Here is a 13,556-nt window from a genome sequence, read left to right as displayed (position 1 = left end):
ATGCATGAAACTTAACAGTGCCACAGGCATGTGCTGGTGGTGCACCCTCCTACTGCCCCGTTTCCCTTTGTAGTCTGGATTCTGTCACAATGAGACTGCATGCCACTTGAAGGAAAGGACTATCGAGTGTGTTATTCATATAGGTAACACCAGGGAAGATACTGGAGGTAATTTTTTTTTTATCATTTCCTATTGTGAAACAGAATCTCAGACATCGAAGATACCAAGTGCCTTTCCTCTATTGATTTCGAAGCAAGGGAAGATCACAGGTAAGTCACATGCAATGTTGCCTGCAGAATATGGGTTGAAAAGGTGATACACAGTTAATCTGAGTAATGAGGATGCGTTGTCCTATATCATGCAGACAATCAAAATCACATGATTGTGTACTTTCAGGGAGGAGACACACATCCTTATCTACTAGTACAATGATCCACAAAAAAATGGCTGAACTGATAGATCAGAGAAGATGGGAGAACATGCTTGGACATCATTAGAACACATATATTGGACAGATCATAACCCCATTCTTACAATATTCGTACCTATCTGCAACTGGTTACTGAGGGAATGATCAAGCCCCACCTCTCATTTTGGTGAGCCTTTGAAATAGCATCAAAATCCTCACAATTTTTCTAACATTGGGGATACCAGTTTGCACTAGATATGTTCCTACAGCTGTGCCACAATGGTCAGAAATGTCACTCAAATCCTAATAAAGAACAGGTCTTAACAACCTCAAAAAAATGTGTATTTAGACAGCTCTGACCAGAGTCTATTCATGGAGACACACACTATAGAAATAATTTCTACTGCTAAGGGCAATCAATTGCTGACTGCTGCTGTCTAAAAATCAGGATGGACCGTATGAACTATAAATGCAATTCTGAACACCAGAACAGTATTTGGCAGCTTCTGACTTCATCAGTCTGGATTCAAAGTAAAACATTTTTACAATTGCATCTTGAGATTAATAGAAAAAGTATATGTGATACAAATAACAAAAATAAGCTTTTATAATTTATTTCTGTCTGCATTTCAAGAACAGACAGAAAATAACTTGACCATTAAGTGGAGGTATGTACATAGTACAGGTTAAGCATGATTTCCATTGCTGCCAAATGTAAAAGAAGCTAATATGTCATGACCTTGCTGACTACCTTTTTTGATTCTTAAAGGTAATAACTAATCAGTTGAGAAACATTTCATTACATCATTGTGGTAATTTTGATCCTCTTATCCAGTTTTCCACTGTGTTGTGTAAGTTCCTTGGGTGAGAAAAGTTGCTTCTCTCCCTGGCCTTTGCACCAGACAGAGGATGGGGGCTCTGTGTGTGACCCTCAGTCCCATGCCTTTGCAGGCAGACTTTCTTCTCCTGTATTTGGAAAAGTTCCTTGTCTATTTTGGTAGCTGACATGACATAATAGGAACTTCTCCAGCCTGCTTTAAAAAAATGTAACTTCAATGTACTTTTTGTGAAAACAAACAGATTAAGAGCTAAGAGATATGCCCTGTGCTAATCCTAACATGTAAATCAACTTTGACTGCAACCTATGCAACTGGGAGTGCACAATCCAGTTCAGAACAGTATTTACAACACAGCTGGAAGCTAATCCTTGCCTAAGTAGTTACCCTGGAGTATCCTGTACTGTACTAGCAATATCATTCTTGGATCAAAAACTCATAGATAAGACTTAGCCCATAAGTGACTGCCTTATGAAACAAGAGGCTTTTATCCTCTATGTTTTTGTAACTGAAGTGCTAGTTTGACATATGAAAAACAAAAGCTTGTCTTTACATACTGAGGTTCCTTTGGTGACATGCAAGCAGACACAGTCCTACCCCAGAGCCTGAGCCAATCTCCAGCATATTAAGCAAGTTTTATGTAGATACTCAGCTCTGTGTATCTGTCCTTGCTGGACTAGGGAGTAACTGTACCTAGCAGTTTCTTAATAAACAGTTCAGTACTAATTCAGACTCCCAAAAGCAGCCCACAGAACTAATAATGCTATATCACAGCAGCTGAAAAAATCCAAGAAAAAAAAAATAAAAATATTGTACTTTCAAGACAAAGTAACTGTGACAACAGAGCATATGATACTTGTTTCTCCATCACTGAAATACTGCATAGTTCTTAGGTTCAGCCATCAAAAGACGGCCCTCTAGTCTAACCCCCATACAATAAGCAGTGACATCTCTCACTAGAACAGATTGCTCAGAGCCCCATGAAGCATGACCTTGAATGCCTTCAGGGATGGGGCCTCCACCATCTCTCTATGCAACCCGTTCCAGTGATCCACCACCCTCATAGTAAAGAACTTTTTCCTCCAGCCTAAATCTACCATTCTCTAGCTTCATACTATTACCACATGTCCTATTCTTGCATGCCCTAGTCCACTGATGCTGTCACTCCATTGTAGAAAGCCACTAGGTTGGTCAGGCAGGACACAAAGCCACATCTCAGAGAGCCATGAAATTATACCCTTGATAAAGTCAGTAAAATCACTTTCATTCTGCACTTTAAAAAATCAGACCAAACCTCCTTCACATGCTAAAAATAAGTATATAAAAATCTGACCAGGTTTGAAGATTCTGCTGTTATACCTAGAGTGACAAAACACACAGTTACAGTAGGTGGAGCTGTAATGTGAGATCTCTCAAAACCTCAGCTTATAAAAATATGCAAGAACTCGGATTGATACTATTTCATTATATTTATACTGGATTTTTGCTGTAATTTCTAAAATACATTATTCACTGTAAGAGGACAGTGGATTACCTAGATAACCAGCTTAATCTATACTCTGGTTTTAGAAATACACATAAAAGTGAAAAAAAGATGTATTAGACCATCTTTTAAAATACCAGTCCCCAATTATCTCTTAATATTACAACTATAACTGCACAGAACAGAGGAAAAGACAAAGACAATTTTATATATATAGATATATATATATAAAGTAACAACTTCATAACATTTGAAGAATGTTTATGGTAATACTAATCAAATGCAGCCTCCTGAAACATCTAACTTCTGTCACAGCCAACACACAGAAGGCCATTTCCAGTTTGGAAATCAGAAGGATCTGGACATGAAAAATTGCATGTGTAAGAAGGAATTTTGTCTTTCTGACTCCAGAAACCTATGTGATTTTGAGAGGAGTGTCTTCAAGGCAAATTTTTTTAAAAGTGGATGCAATAATCTGCATAGAAGACTAATGGACTGGAATCAGTTGCAGGTACAATGAATTAGTAGCCAAATAAAGCTGGATTTAGCAATAATTATGATAAATCTCCCCTGTGATACAGATAAATACTATTTACCAAGTGTTTACTATGGAAAAATATAACTATTATTCATATACTTAAAAATACAGTCCATTTTTATATGTGAAGCTAGATTGTGTGTGCATCTCTATGTATACTGACTTTGGTGAAGTGATGCCTCAACCCAAGTGAAAAAAAGAACCCATCTTTCCTATGTTCATGTAACAGGACAACCTAGGAATTCTTGCTTGAACAACCTTTGGTAGCCTACTACACTGGCTCCATCTGCAAGAAACAAACTCCAGTAGTTTTGGTGAAGTAAGTCAAACCAACATCACCCATTCCTTGGCTATGAATGAATATGGATCTACATAGAAGTCAAAATACTTGGGCTTTTCTGACCACAGATTACAGAAGTGCACTGTTTGTTTTATAGCCATGAACCTGCTCAATTGGATCACGTCCGCCTGCGCTTAACAGCTTAAAATTTATTCCACACAGCCTGCAGTGCTGACATGGATATGATAAGACAGAAGAACAGAAACACCACTCTGAAGTAACCTAGCTGAACTGCACATGTTCTGACCCTTTTTGAACTCCCCTGAGCTTTTGTTACCTGGCAAATGCAGCTCTAAAACTGCTCTTGTATCTCCAGATCTTTGCTCTTAGCCATGCAGATGCCTATTTCTCTCTGGGACTGGCAGCAAGAGAGGTGCCCTCTGTAGAAGGCTTCTAAATGAGTGTGCACACTGAACTCTTACTGAACTGAATTAATTATTGAAGATGAAGATGGAGCTGTCCAGATGATAAGAACAGCTCCTGATGTATCATGATCCAAGCTTTCATTAAACCATTTCAGGCATACTAATGGTTTCCCACTGCTCATTACTTACATGCTCTTTTCTCATAGATACAATAATCCTGCTGCCCAAAGGCACGAAAGGCTATGGAAATACTGAAGTTGAAAGTTCCTCAGAACACATACTGAGAAATTTCATACTTCCCATCCTCATTTTGTGCAAAACTGTGTACAGATACAAGTGCAAACACTATAAACTCAGAGAAAAAAAAATTTATATAAAAAGAATATAAAATTCTAGTAAGCAATATTGTCAAAAAAGTTTATGGGCATTGGCAATACTATGAAACTGAGAATCATAAAAGTGATTTGATTAATATGTCTAAAAGCTTACCAAGGTGAAATTCCCACATGCAGTTACTGACACTAAGTAAACTACAGTACAAATATGGCTCTTTGCTTACACAGCACATGACATTATTTTCAGCCATTACAGTTCTCACACTTCTTCCTCCAGTCTTTCTTGTCTTCTCAAGTTGGGACGATTAGAGGGCAAAGCAATTGCTAGAAAAGAATTACTCCCAGGAACTGTGCTGTGATTGCTACCTGCTGTTTCATATTTTTGAAGTTGGGAATACTGCTCCCAAAGGCCTTTTGCGTCTCAGCCTAAATGATTTGCTGAAGGATAATAATGTCATGGCCAGTAAATAATAGTGAGCTATGTCTGTACATGGTCAATATGATTAAATGTCCTTCACCTCTATTCTCACTGTGACCTGGTTATAAGGAAGTGAAAAAGCCGTCAGCAATGACCAAAGCTTCCCATGTGAAATGTTATTTTAAAGCAAGGGAGAGAAACAGAGGTGACTAAAATACTCCCAGTCACAATAAAATAAAAAGCTAGACACAAAAAGAAAAATTATCACCACACAGTCAGACTTGAGGTGACTGAACTATTATGGCACGAAACTTAGAACAATTTTCTAGTAATGATTACAACGGCAAGAAATAACTTTTGTTGAAAAATACTGTATATCATGTTGAAAATACAGTGTATCCAATTGTAATTGTAGGTTTAATTTAAAAAAAAGACTCCTTACTATCCTACGACTTGATTTAATTTAAATGTATTTAGAATAAACTGAACAATTACTGTGGTCTATACTTAAATCTGAGAAACACTATAATTTTTCTAATTCAACTCATACACACAAGTTTTGACATCCACAACTATTTCTTTGAAAATACGCCAATGAACTCAAACAACTTTTACAGTGCACAACTGTCTTTTCTTAAGTGACTGCTTAAGGATTGAAATAGATTTTAATATAAACAAAGAGTAAAACCAACCTAAATATACATAAGCTTATTTCAATATTGAAGATATCAGGAGGGAATATAGTACCTACAAAAGACTGACCAGGTCTATTTTTGATAGAAAGTTCCACAATCAAAGCTTCAGTATATTTTTACATGGACAAGTAATGTAAGCTATAAACAACATAAAGTGCTGATATAGTACATCTGGCATAGAGATCTATAAAAGTCAGAGATTTCAAAATTATGCCTGAGGCATGTGCTTCAGGCTGAAAATAACAAAAAATACAATTCCTGAATTCAGAAATTCAAGGGAACTGAACCTCTGTTACCATTTCAGAACTCTACTGCTGTATAAATGCAGGGGAATAGCTAACTATTTAGACCTTCAAAAGCACAAAAACAAATTCATTCATCCTTCCAAACTATCAGCACTCTGTGATTCTGTACGTACACAGGCTATGTCCCTAAGTGCCAGACTTTCAGACTATTTCCCAAGTACAGCCAGGCCTTAAAGATACTGAACTGGGGAGATACTCTGGGGAGACATCATAGCAGCCTTCCAGTACCTGAAGGGGGCCAACAGGAAAAGTGGGGAGGGATTTTTTAAAAGGGCTTGTAGTGAGAGGACAAGAGGTAATGCATCAAAATAGGAAGAGGGGCGATTTAGGTTAAACATTAGGAGGAAATTATTTAGTTTGAGGGTGGTGAGACACTGGCACAGGATGCCCAGGGAAACTGTGGAAGCCCCATCCCTGGAAGTGTTCAATGCCAGGTTGGATGGGGCTCTGAGCAACCTGATCTAGTGGAAGGTGTCCCTGCCCATGCAAGGGGGTTTGAACTAGATGATCTTTAAGGTCCCTTCCAACTCAAACCACTCTATAATTATGATTCTATGATGAACTAGCAAAGAAAACCAAGGTGAGCCAAAATGTACATCTTGCATTCACTTTCCTGCCAAATTCCTCTGTTGGTAGTAATTCAGTGTTGGTATTATAGTCTGAAATAGCAACGAGAAGTTTTTTCTGTGGGTTCACAGGTGACTATGAGATTTTTACCTGCAAGAACTCAGAGACTGGGTAATTGATGCACAAATGCTGCATTCAGTCTGAACCAGACACTGGGGCACACAGCTGTGTGTGCAGATGGATGTGCACACACACAATGACTTTACTCCAATGACTGCAGGAATGTGTTATTTCCTTTCTCCTGGTTACAGTACATTCTGTTATTTATACTAAAACAGAGGAACCTGTACATCTGACATATATGTAGCATAAATACACACAGTAGTAGTAATGGAAAAACATATATATGCAAATAAACATACGAATACTGTGTAAATTATTCCTTTAGGAATACAGGATTTATTTAATTATATGATGCCCTTTTGAGATAATTAAGTTGGATAACAAGCAGTTAAATTCTGAAACATGTACAATAGTGACTCAATTGAAAGCAATAGCAAAGGTTCCTTTAAAAAAAAACCCCGTGTTTAGTACGTAATTGATTTTTCATATGACTACACACGTCAATACGACCTTCAGAGTTCAAGCCATTACAAAAAAAATGGCTATGCTGAAGTGCCACCACAGCTTTGACAATTAATCATCTGGTCAGCACTCACTAAAGATTTCTACACGTTTATATAACCATTTGTCAAATTACAGATTGTTTAGAAGCATTTTCATTCTTCTGAATAAGGATGGTATTGACTGAGGTTATTCAATCTTTTTAACTTTGCTGTGGGTCAGCCAAAAAGGAAAGGAAAAGCAAAGTTCTTACCAGAATAATGAAGGTAACCGGTCCAATGAAACTCCAGATAAAATAGTTATCTACATGGAGCCAACAACTATAATGGAAAAAAGAGAATGAAAAGTGAACAAAGGCATCAGCATCTTGGTCGCATAAACAGAAAGTGCAAAAATACTCCTTGTGCTAACATTCTGTCAGCAAACAATGATAAATATTGCACAGTACCATTTAGTCCTAATCTGAAACTCTTCTGATGAGTCCTGTTCAATAACACTATTGAAATTGAAAATAAATCATCAGGAATAGCTAACATAAAAGAAACAAAACCAAAATGATATCTCTCTCAGCCAAACATTTGGTCACAGGTGCTATCATGGACTAATGAATCTAATATCAGTAAATATTTTTCACAGTTTTTTCATGTATTCTTCAGAATACGCTTTGAACTTTGTATCATTTGCAAAGGGCTTACTCCTGAGGAATACAAAATAGAAAGTGCTCAGATGCCATATTTTACTGAAAAACAGTATGATACCAATAAAATGCCCCAAGTGGAAGCTGAACAGTAGAGAAAGAATATAAATGCTACCAGATTATGTAACCTAAAAACCTATTAGGAACCAACTTCATTTAGCGATTTGTTCTTCATAGAGCCCAATTCCTTGCTGAATTTCTCTTATTTGTCTTTCATCAGTAGCAAAATCAAGCAGCTTTCTTGTAGTCAACACTATCTTCTATCTTCTATCTGTAGCTAATTTCATCAAAGGACAAAGTAAACACTATTGGAAGGCAAATTCATGACTCCAGGAACTCAAATCCTTAGAAATGTTTTCTGTCTACCTTGTGTCACTTCTTATATACATTGGTATTTTTGTAAATAAAAGATAGAGGCTAATTTTAATCCTGCTCTACTTGCCTGAGAAATCATTATCAAAGTGAAATGTAAGGGTTGGAATATTGTACTGTCATAATTCAGAACAAGAGTTAGCTAGAGGGGCAGCTGAACAAAGAGATCTAATAAAACATTAGCTTTAAATGGGGAGGTTAGGCCTGTCATATGCTTTAAGTTGAGAATTTTTGCTTAATATACATTTGAGGCCAAAAAGTTATTTACTTTTTCAATTTGTTTCAGGTCAATCTTTTGTGTTAAAAGAAAGACCATAATTTAGAATTGGTCTCTCTGGAGTAAAAATTCTTTGAACCTAGAGAATTACAAAAGACTTGATTGCAATTTGCGCACAGCATTGCCATTCTCTTACCAATAAAGCTTTCAGATGGTATTTTAGTCTGTCAGGGACTCTCTGACAGCTAATAGGCTTTAAAAAATTATTCACTTGAAAAACACTCAGGTCACTTGCAATTACTTACGCTTTTTCTGTTCCGTAGCTCTTGTAGTCAATAGCTGCTGAGACACCAACTACTGTAGCAGGGAAGAGGTAGCCAGCAACATAATAGTACTTCTTCCTAGAATATTCACTTTCAAATACTTCTACTAACATGAGATAAAGCTGCACTCCTTCTAGACACATCCAGGCAAAGGCTGCCAGGAAGAAAAAGTGTAAGAGACCTGCGAATATTGGACATGCGATCTGCAAAGAAAAAGAAAGATGGAAATATAAACCACAAAATTTGTACATCATTACATCTCCAATTAAATGGTGACTAATAGAACAGGATACACTTCTGTCAGAGATCTTTCACAAATTCAGGAGTGTTTTCCCTACCTAAAAACATACAGTGAACATTGGAAAATACTAATGTGTGCTCAGTAGCTACAGAAAGGAAAATTAGCTAAACAGTGTGAATGAAGATAAGGAAATCACACACTCACCCTCCAGTCTTCAAGTATAGAGTGGAGTTTTCAGTTTTAAAAGCAACTCTCTAATTTTGAAATTGGTATGGTTTCAGAACTTACAGTCTGGATAACCTGAGATATGAACAGTTGGTTCTAGATGCATAATGTAATAGTGCTTATTAAAAACAATGAAGTAGCCGCCAAGCCATTTTTATCTGATGTAATTTGGAAGTGTCTACTGTTGTAACAGAAATCAGTCTGAATTCTCTCCCCTTTGGTTGAGTTCTGCATGAAACCATACTGAATTGTTAGATTTCAACTCAATGAGTAGCTTCAGAATTAATTTCACCAATACTGCCAAAAAACCTGCATGAATGTGCAATGTAAAAAAGTGCAAAAATATAGATAAGGCTCTGTACTAATATACAGATACAAAAAAGTAGTCAATAGCTGTTAATATGAATACACAGAAAAAACGTTTTAATTTCATCCCTGCTTTGAAAAGTAAGCACCTGATTAATTAATAGCCAGTGTTTCTTAACTGAAAATAAAATATTGCATGTGGGAAATTAAGGCCGCGGTGATATTTTTGATGAATGTAAATACTATTTGTGAACATGTCTATCTTATTTTCACACTGAGCTTTTATTTCAGCCTTGCTATGTCAAAATGCTGAAAGCTTGGCAGTGTTGTCATTTTTTAATTCAAATCCATTTCAAACAGTTGTTTCAGACAACCAGATCAGTACACACAGAGAAACTTACCTTGTACTCTGTCTTATCGATGCCTATTAGGAAAATGAACTCAGCAATGAATAGGTTGATACAAAGGTTCTTGTGAATAGTGTTACGATCACTTTGCAGGCCACGGAAAAAACAGAATGTGAAGATGCAGATGGCCAGGCAAACAAGAGAGATGACAATTCCCACCCAGGTGATGACAGTGAGGAGCAATTCGTGCACTCCATCTTTGTACTAGAAATAACCAAGAATGGAGAAAATTAATATGACTCTTCATGAGCATAAACAAAAACCTATTTTCATACGTAGCATCCAGAAAAGTTACTTGTTCATTACATGAGATGGACAAAATGTACTCAGTAATTTCTCAGTTTCAGGTCAGCTTCCCAGAAGAGTAAGATCAGGGTAAGTAGAAGAGAAACAAGACAGAGAAAAATGTGACTATTTTAGCCAGATCATATAGCATCCTTCTTATGACTTGCTGTAAACCTGTCAGACAAGAACAAGTAGAGAAATGTAGCATTTGGAAAGTGCCACTAGGATGTAATGTACACAAAGAGGAGAGCCTGGGACCTCCTATAAGAGTACATATTACTTCCTACAGACCTGCAACTCTGAAGAGAAGAAAGCAATTAGAAACTATGTGTGTAATTCCAGGTCTACTCTCACATTTAAGTAAAGAAGGTTGCTGACTTCAGTTGTGACAGAATCACTTTTGTCATCTTGGTTATCTTTTCAGTAACCTTCCAAATACGATGGCTTTACCAGATTCTCATATCCTTGCAAATATTGCATGCTCTAGGCCCCCTGACATCCAGTGACTGCTTTAACTAGACAACAACATTTCAAAGAATGAAGAGGCATTTAAACAGCCAGTATGGCAGCTCCTTGACCTTCCTGCTCTAAGAGCTGGCACTTGTGCTTCCAGGGAACAGCCTATACAGCTGTCCCTACAGATACTCTCCAGCTGTACTGAGGGGAAGTCTGTAAAATGGTTGAAAAGTTGGTCAGTAACTTCAAAATGTGACTTGAAGAAAACTCTTGTCCTTCCTTGATGGCTTTTTTTCCTGTTATTTTGCTTGTAACTTTATGGGTGAGGAAGAAGAGTGCTACAGAAATTAAAACTGCTTTGGAAATAATGGGTAGAAGCTATTAAAACTTAAGAAACTTCAACCATTTTGGAACTTCCTAAAAAATTAAAGCTAAATCTTTAAAATTTGTTCCCTGCTGATGGTTAAGAACATCATTACTTACCACAATTTCTCGATGAGCCATAAGGATTGCAAAGTTGGTTAGGTGACTGCAAGCACACGTTGTATGAGTTTTATTTGTGTCAACCAGTTTGCAGCCTTGAGTTGACCAGTATCCCATCATAGTCCTCTCAGAGTAGTTCCAGAAGGAACAATTTGCATTGAAATAATTGTCAGGCTGGGAGATAAAAGGATAACATAAAATGAGGATTTTGCACACTAAGATGGCATTAACAATGGTTTAATATGTGTAAAGGGTAATTTAGATTAAACTTTGCATGTTTCGGACAATAAAGTTTTTCATCAGCAAAATTGTGGACTATGTTATACAACGAAGACATCTAGTTTAAAAGGGACTTTATAGTCTGAAACACTCTGAAGTGTAGTCTCAATTACTGCAGACCCAATTTTAAACAATTACAATTTCCATCTTACGATTTTATGCACTGGTACATTATAGCCATTTTTTCTTTCTGCAAAATTAGGACTGTGAATTTATTCTGAACATACCTTTCCTGTGATTGAGAATTGGAAAATATGATCTGTTTTCTTTGATCAGGCCAAATTCATGTGAACAGACACCAAGAAAAAGTTCAATCCTCAGTGCCTGTGTGCCTGTCTATTTTGATGAAAACCAGTCAAAACAGATTTATAAAAAAGACACAAAATGAAAGTAAAATCCAACCATATTTTCTCTGTTATGGTAGTGGTTATTTGCTTTCCCCATGTAAAACATGAAAAAAGGACCAAACTAATGAACAAAGCAGCACATCAGATAAACTACCATCAAGAAAATATACACAAATAGAAAGTAAAACAAACCAAGATATAATAATTCTTTACTGCATGTAAGCAATTTATGTAGGCTTCCAGAACTTGGTCCAAAATTCATGTAAGAAGTGTCATTAAAACTGCCTATATTGGACCGTCAAGAATCTGAAGTTATTTTCTGCCCTGCTACTAAGGTAAGAGTTAATTTTCAGTTAGAAACAAATTAGTAATTTACATTTTCATGTTGATTACTGAATTAGCTTTCATTAAGAATACACTTAAGTTCTAATAATCACTGAACCAGGCTCATTTAATTTTATGTTCATAGGCTTAACTAAGCTTGTGTCTCTGACCTAGTCTGACATTTAAAATTCAAATGGGAAAAAAGGTTCTTTTTCTGCACTGCATTTCTCTCTTGCTGATTTTATGACCTTCCTATTAATTCATTAGCATAACTCACATCAATGTGTTCCAGTGTAAAATGCACAGGATCAGTTAGGTACACCCTGCTGGACTCCTTGTTGATAGAGGCTGCAATGACGTGGGAGTTGACGGCGATGGTGCTGTTCCGCCCAGCGAAGTCGCTGCCCAGCTTTATGGTTGCATTTTCAGTACTGAGAAAACGCCCCAAACTTTTGTAAATTATGAAAACCAGTTTTGCTAATCCTACAAAAGAAAAAAATCCCATCATCATGCCACAGACGTCTACAGAAAGACAGCAACCTGTACTCTTAAGGAACTGATAACAAAGCATCAGTAAACAGAGAGGCATTTTCAGGCTATGATTTTGAAGAAAAATGCCCAAGTACTCGCAATCTTTGAGAAAAAGTCACAGAGCAGTTTTGCTGGGTTTTGTTTTGATATTTTAACTGGGGGAGGTAATGCAGGTTTTATAAAAGTAAATGGAGTTTCAGTGCTCCGTGCCCAAGACTCACCATTTCCTGCTGTTCTGTTTCACGGTGCTTGCAGAGAGCTGAATCGAGTTGCCTCCTTTACTGCCCTGAGGAAATTTCAAGTCCTGCACCTGGCCCTCAGTAATGAGCACTGCAACATCCAAAACTGAGCAGACCAGAGAGGGGGGGGCGGGGAAGAAAAAAAAAAAAAGTGATTAAAAAGAGAATGCAGAGAAAGTCTCTTTGCCAGATTGCAATATGCCAGATGACATTATTCATTATTTCCCCCCACTCATTATTTAGTTTTTTTCACATTGCTGTCCTCATTTGCCACCGTAAGACAGATCTGTACTGTATTTTTTCAAGCACGCAGTGTCAGTGTCTTTAATTGAACCTAGTGCACATTACTAAAATGACAGCACTTTAATAGTGATAACATGACATCAAACCTTGTTTTAATTTGTGTCCCCAAAACATCCACTTAAAAATACCACATACACACATTGCAGAGAAATGTTTATTTTTACGCTCTTAACATCTACGCAGTATCCTCTGCCTAAAATTATCAGAACTTTAAGTATTACTTTAGATAAGAAAATTTTAAAACAGTTAGCAAATGAACTTATATGCTTTGTATTTAGCTAAATTAGTATTCATAGCTAAAAAAAAGGTGTATTTTTTTCCTAAATCTAATTCTATATAAAGGTTTATAGGAAACCATTTTATTGGTTCTGATAAAAAATATTTAAATTGAAAACTTAGATGCCACTTAGCTTTACATAAGTTTTAATTTTATAATATATTGTGTATTGGGAAATTTTCATAGGATACCATTGAAGACTGGATTCCCTTGGATGTATACAATCACGTAAGTCAGAGTGGTGAATTTGTTGACAGATATCTGCACTATATTAAACTGGTCTAAAGCCCAAACTGACAAAAGGTATGAAATTAGGGAATGGTTTCTCT

The 13,556-nt window shown here is 36.6% G+C and overlaps 1 protein-coding gene across 1 annotated transcript in view; it reads right to left on the bottom strand.

Annotated features, from left to right (window-relative positions):
• LPHN2 (latrophilin 2) overlaps positions 1-13,556 on the bottom strand; it is a 125,810-nt gene that overhangs the window by 15,524 nt on the left and 96,730 nt on the right. Inside the window, 6 exon segments of the mRNA XM_010006598.1 lie at positions 7,169-7,235; positions 8,507-8,727; positions 9,698-9,907; positions 10,928-11,101; positions 12,155-12,360; positions 12,619-12,753. Coding sequence (XP_010004900.1) covers positions 7,169-7,235; positions 8,507-8,727; positions 9,698-9,907; positions 10,928-11,101; positions 12,155-12,360; positions 12,619-12,753 — 1,013 coding nt within the window.

The sequence above is a fragment of the Chaetura pelagica genome, unplaced genomic scaffold (assembly GCF_000747805.2).
Source record: "Chaetura pelagica isolate M959 unplaced genomic scaffold, ChaPel_1.0 scaffold69, whole genome shotgun sequence".
Taxonomy (NCBI): Eukaryota; Metazoa; Chordata; class Aves; order Apodiformes; family Apodidae; genus Chaetura; species Chaetura pelagica.
The sequence above is the reverse complement of the archived record's forward strand: the minus strand, read 5'-3'. Positions and strand labels throughout refer to the sequence as shown.